This window comes from Halyomorpha halys, unplaced genomic scaffold (assembly GCF_000696795.3).
Source record: "Halyomorpha halys isolate HHAL.00 unplaced genomic scaffold, Hhal_1.1 Scaffold8743.1, whole genome shotgun sequence".
Lineage (NCBI taxonomy): Eukaryota > Metazoa > Arthropoda > Insecta > Hemiptera > Pentatomidae > Halyomorpha > Halyomorpha halys.
In genome coordinates this window covers 1-5104 of record NW_027109880.1, presented here as the reverse complement: position 1 = coordinate 5104, position 5104 = coordinate 1, and the positions used below count along the sequence as shown (strand labels likewise).

General features: G+C 29.0%; 1 protein-coding gene across 1 annotated transcript; it reads left to right on the top strand.

Moving 5' to 3' along the window:
• Positions 1–288: 288 nt before the first annotated feature.
• Positions 289–5094, top strand: LOC136795917 (furin-like protease 2). The gene is made up of 6 exons (XM_067048041.1): positions 289–395; positions 471–613; positions 848–1004; positions 3694–3914; positions 4022–4136; positions 4874–5094. Coding segments are annotated over exons 3-6 (552 nt in total). The 5' UTR covers positions 289–395; positions 471–613; positions 848–1002; the 3' UTR covers positions 5088–5094.
• The last annotated feature ends 10 nt before the right edge of the window (positions 5095–5104 follow it).

The window sequence follows — 5104 nt, the reverse complement described above, 5'->3', positions numbered from 1 at the left end:
CATAATGCCAAGATTCAAAATAATAGTGAAGGGTCATATATTCTTCAGTATAGCAACTTCTACAAAAGCAAAGACCTTTAGAACTTGATACATCTTTTATTTATGAATTATATGACATTTTAGACCATACGTAGAAGAATATATGACCCTTAACAAATAGTGTATACTATTAGTTTTGTGTCTTGTGTTTAATATTTTTTACTTAGCAGATATGAATTTCAAAATTAATCAAATTGGTATGTTAAGAAACAGTTTTTTTTTTTGTTTTTTTTTACTTATATATTCTATATTTCCAAAATATTAAATTAATTTATTTTTCACTTTGTTTAATACTGATTTTATTTTTATTAGGCAACAAAGGTATCAATTGATGGTGTTAATTCAAACGTAAATGAGTAAGTTATTACAGATTATTATAAAACATTAATCTTTAATTTTATATATTAATGATATTTATTGTGTAAAAACAGACTCTCTGATAATGGTTGCCATGAAAGCTGTAGTACATGCGCCGGACCAGGACAAGATTCTTGCCTTTCTTGTGCTCCTGGTCTCCTATATGTTACCGATCTGGGACTTTGCTTACAACGGTGCCCTGATGGCTACTTTGAAGGTAAATTATCTTATTATTTTAATTTTTTTAATTTTTTAAAATATTGCTGTATATTTTACAACTAATTAGTATAGTTCTTTCCATTAAGATATGGTCTTTTCAACATAGAGTCTAGGGTTGAAGTTTTTTTTATTCTATATCCTGACAATATGAAAATTATAGAAGCAAATTAATTAAAAGTAAATTTCATTTTTTTATTAAAATTAAAACAACTACATTTAATTTGTTTTTCAGATGTAAGCAAGAATGCTTGCATCGGATGCCAGGGTAATTGTGCCAGCTGCCCTGAAGGTCCTAATATTTGTTCCTCTTGTGATCATCACCTGATTCTGCATAACAATACATGTATAACTTCTTGTCCAGAAAAGACATTTGAAACAGATGATTCAATGTAAGTACTTGCCAGATAGTTAAAATAATTTTTCGTGTAATAGATTTATTTATGAAATATATCACTCAAAATATTTTTATTATAAATTCTATAATTTTTTTTGTTAACTATTGATCATATCAATCTTCGTGAATTTCATTCAACATCTTTTATTAAAATATCTGATATATTTTATTAATTATAACCTTGCCATATATTTTGTCTTATCAATAAGTATGATGCATTAAGTGATGAAGTTATAAATTAGTCTAGAAATAAAAATTAGTAAATTTCCTCCTATCTTGTTCAACAGTTTAAAAAATTGGTTGATATAGCAGCTGATTAAAACCAACTCTTTATGTTCCATCTCTAATCTGAAAAGATGAAAGAAAAATTAAAAATAAAATAAAAAAGAATTTTCGCTTTCAAGTAGTTTATTAATGAAGCATCTATTCACCAGATTGAATAATAAATAACTTCGGATGGGGGTCAATAAAGATATCGAAATAGTAAAAGAAAACTATTTTATTGTTAACCAACGTTATCCCCACTTTGCAGGGCTGATAAGAATGCTGTTGGGGCGAAACGTTGGTTAGCAATAAATAGTTTCTTTTATTATTTCAATACCTTTATTGGCCGCCACCTGGACTATCTTCCTCCAATCTATTTTATACGGTCAACTATCTTCTTTCAAAATAAACAACTTCAGTTTTCTTATCATGCATATATTTTAATTTCATTAAATAACAAAATTAATTTAATTTATTTTGTGTTTATTACTATTATGTAAGTCTTTCATTCATCTTCCTGGCAGCATCCATCTCCAGGCTTATCAATTCCTTTCTTGTGAAGTGTTGTTTTGGGTTGTAAGAAATATTTTACTTCATGATGGATTTATCTGTAGCATTGTAGGTTCATTCATTGAAAAAGTCTTGTGAGATTCTAGTACAGATTCTAGTCTGTCAGGACAAAGTTCAGGGAGCAAGGTGGGTTTGGTAAAAGAGGCCATCTCAACTGTCTTGTAAAGGGTGATATTTTTATGATTGATAAGTGTAGGACTTATCATTGTGACTCGTAGAGTTCACTCTTTCATTCTTTGCTGTCATCCACCAGACTCACTATAAAATCTTTTTTCTATGGAAGTTTGCTGTATTCAATCTAATATCATCTAGAAATTCAAATACTTAAATAGTTATATTTTCCCATACATTAACATATTCTGCATTAAATATGTGAATGAAATATTTTAACTTTCAAATTAGATAATAGGAAAAACATGTACCAAAATTTACGGGTGAGAATGATGTGCCTGTGGTACTGTATATCTTTCCTCTGAATGGAGAACCAGTTTATAATGTACCATATAGATGACAATGGGGCATCTAAATTCTATTTAATGATACATATATCTATTTTATTTTAATAATACTAGTAATCTAAATTGCTTTTAATTGCTGTAGAAACACTTTAACATGTTATATTTATATTATACTGTAAAAATAATATATATTTTTTAGGAACTGATAGCAGAAGTGCCAAGGCCTTTCTGATCATTTTCTTTCATTTCATTAATAATGAATTGGAATATATTGACTATATTGGTATAACACCTCATCCAAGATTTCCCTTCCTCTGATCCTTTCTGAAAATGGTTTGTAACTTTCCTACATTAACCTTATTGTACCCTCTAATATATATTTTCATAGTTTGAGCAAATTATTTTGCACATCTCAATATATAATAAATAGGCAATATAAAAATTATTATTAATTATACATTAGTCATATTAATCGATAATGGAATGATACTTACTTTTTTACATTTATATGCAGTAACATGTTCTTGCTGTTGATCCCTTTAATTTGTTTCCATGAAATAATAACCTTTCTTCTATAGAAACGAATTGAATTGCAAATTTTGAAAAGGGCTCATCTTCAAAAATTAAATTTTATAATATACAAAAAAGTGAATTTCTGAGGGCCATTGGACTTATTTGAGCAGTTTTGTTTTTCTGAAATTATTGAACATTGTATATGCTATAACAGCAAATATCGTATGGTAATAAAGTATGAATTTATATGAAAGAAGAAGAAAAAGTTCATTTTAAGTAAAGTCCAAAACATACCCTTTTCGAATTTCTTTCAAGTTCACCGTAATTAATCATCAAAGAACTAGAAAAAAAATCTAAAGAAACAAATCATTATATTTCATCATTTTTGCACCATTACCATTTCATCCAGTGTTGCAATTCACATAAATTAGATATTGTAAATAGATGAATGTAAAATGGACAAAATCCACACCAAATTACTTGTTCCTCTGTTAGTCCTACACCATATTGGTTGAAAATAATCCACATCCTTGAAAACCTTTAAAGCTTTCACACACACCAGGCAAAATCAATAAATTATTTTCCAACTTGTTTGCTACATTCTGTAGACAGTTTTGCGATTTAGGTTGTTATGTGTACAAGACTTGTTTCACCTTTGGACCATGAAAAATTATTTTCACCTAAAAAGTTGACCCATAAATTTTTTTTCAAAAGAACGATTTGTGTCAAACAATTTTTAAGAGTTTAATTGAAATTTTTGATAACTATCAAATTGTTAAATGTTTTATGTAATTAAGATTGAAGGATTAAATCATTCTTCCAGTGAAATCTTCATATGAAGTTTGAACAAATGAAACAATGCTGGCTTTGCTGTTTCAGGTGTGAAAGCTGTCACGAGTCCTGTGAAACATGTACTCGAGGAGGTGAATCTGATTGCGTGACCTGCCCCAGAGGGATTGAGGCAGGAGGAGATGGTTACTGCCCTCCTCGTTGCCCTAGGGAATGTTCGGCCTGTAACAAAGAGGGCAAATGTCTGACCTGTAAGTCAGGAGCTCTCGTCGACGAAGAGACTGGTTTTTGTCCGACAACCTGCAGGCCTGGTATGTGATAAACTTATAATGGATATTAATACTGTATTTTTGCTTCACTTGAAATCTCAATTTTTTCTACTTTAGTCTATTATACTAAAAGCAATGCATTTAAACAGGTGAGTATATGAATGAACAAGTGTGCGAGCCTTGCACTGACCTCACTAATTGTACAAAATGTCCTTCTGGAACCTTGATTCATAACCGTACGTGTGTAGCAAGTTGTAGCAGTGGGTAAGTCAATTTTATGTTAAATATTTCCAGTTCTGAAAGAATGAGTATTACTTGTAATTTGTAGTATGATAATTTAGAAGTAAATATAGAAGATTACAGTTTAGTTAATGTTTTTCATTATTATTAATATTTAAATTTAAAAAAAAGGAAGGAAGTTCCTTTCGATCTCTAATTAGAGTTGCCATTATAGTTGTTATATTTAAACAACATTGTAACTAATTGTAAACAATTAGTTAGAATTAAGAAATGTTCAGCTTTGGTTAATCTGGGTTATAAATTTCGAAGTTGTGAATTATTATTGAACTAATACAAAACAAATAGTTTAATAATATTTTATTATAGTAATACTACTGTTATTTGCATAATGTAAATTTTTCTTGAATTCAATAAATGCTGTAGGTTCCCATCAAATATTCAAATTCTTTTTAGTTTGTGTTCTTTATAAATGCTTGAAATCTTGATTGAAATATTCTATTAAGTATTATTTAAAAATAATTAATATCTGATATTTTAGATATGTCCCTCAAAACAATCCTCCTAATCATTTCCATACAGTTTTAGATTTGAATACTACTTTATTTTTGGTCCCTAAACTGTTTGGTCCTCAATTTTCAAAACTGTTAGGGTCACCAAAATCTAGTGAATTATTTGTTATAATACATTAATTTTGGAAATAAATGATAAATTGTCATTATCCAGTAATTTCATTTAATTTTTTGCTCTGTTTTTAATTTTAGATATTATGTTGATATTGGTTGGTGCCGCCCGTGTGCCAGCCATTGTGCTGCCTGTGTGGGTGGACGAGAAGATGAATGTGTTATTTGTGAAAAGGGATATTTACTATCACGTGGTGTGTGCCTCTCTTCTTGCCCAGAAGACACATATGTTTCACCTACTGGATGTTCGAAATGTCATCATTTTTGCACTAGTTGCTCAGGTATTTTTTCATAAAAATTTAAATATATATA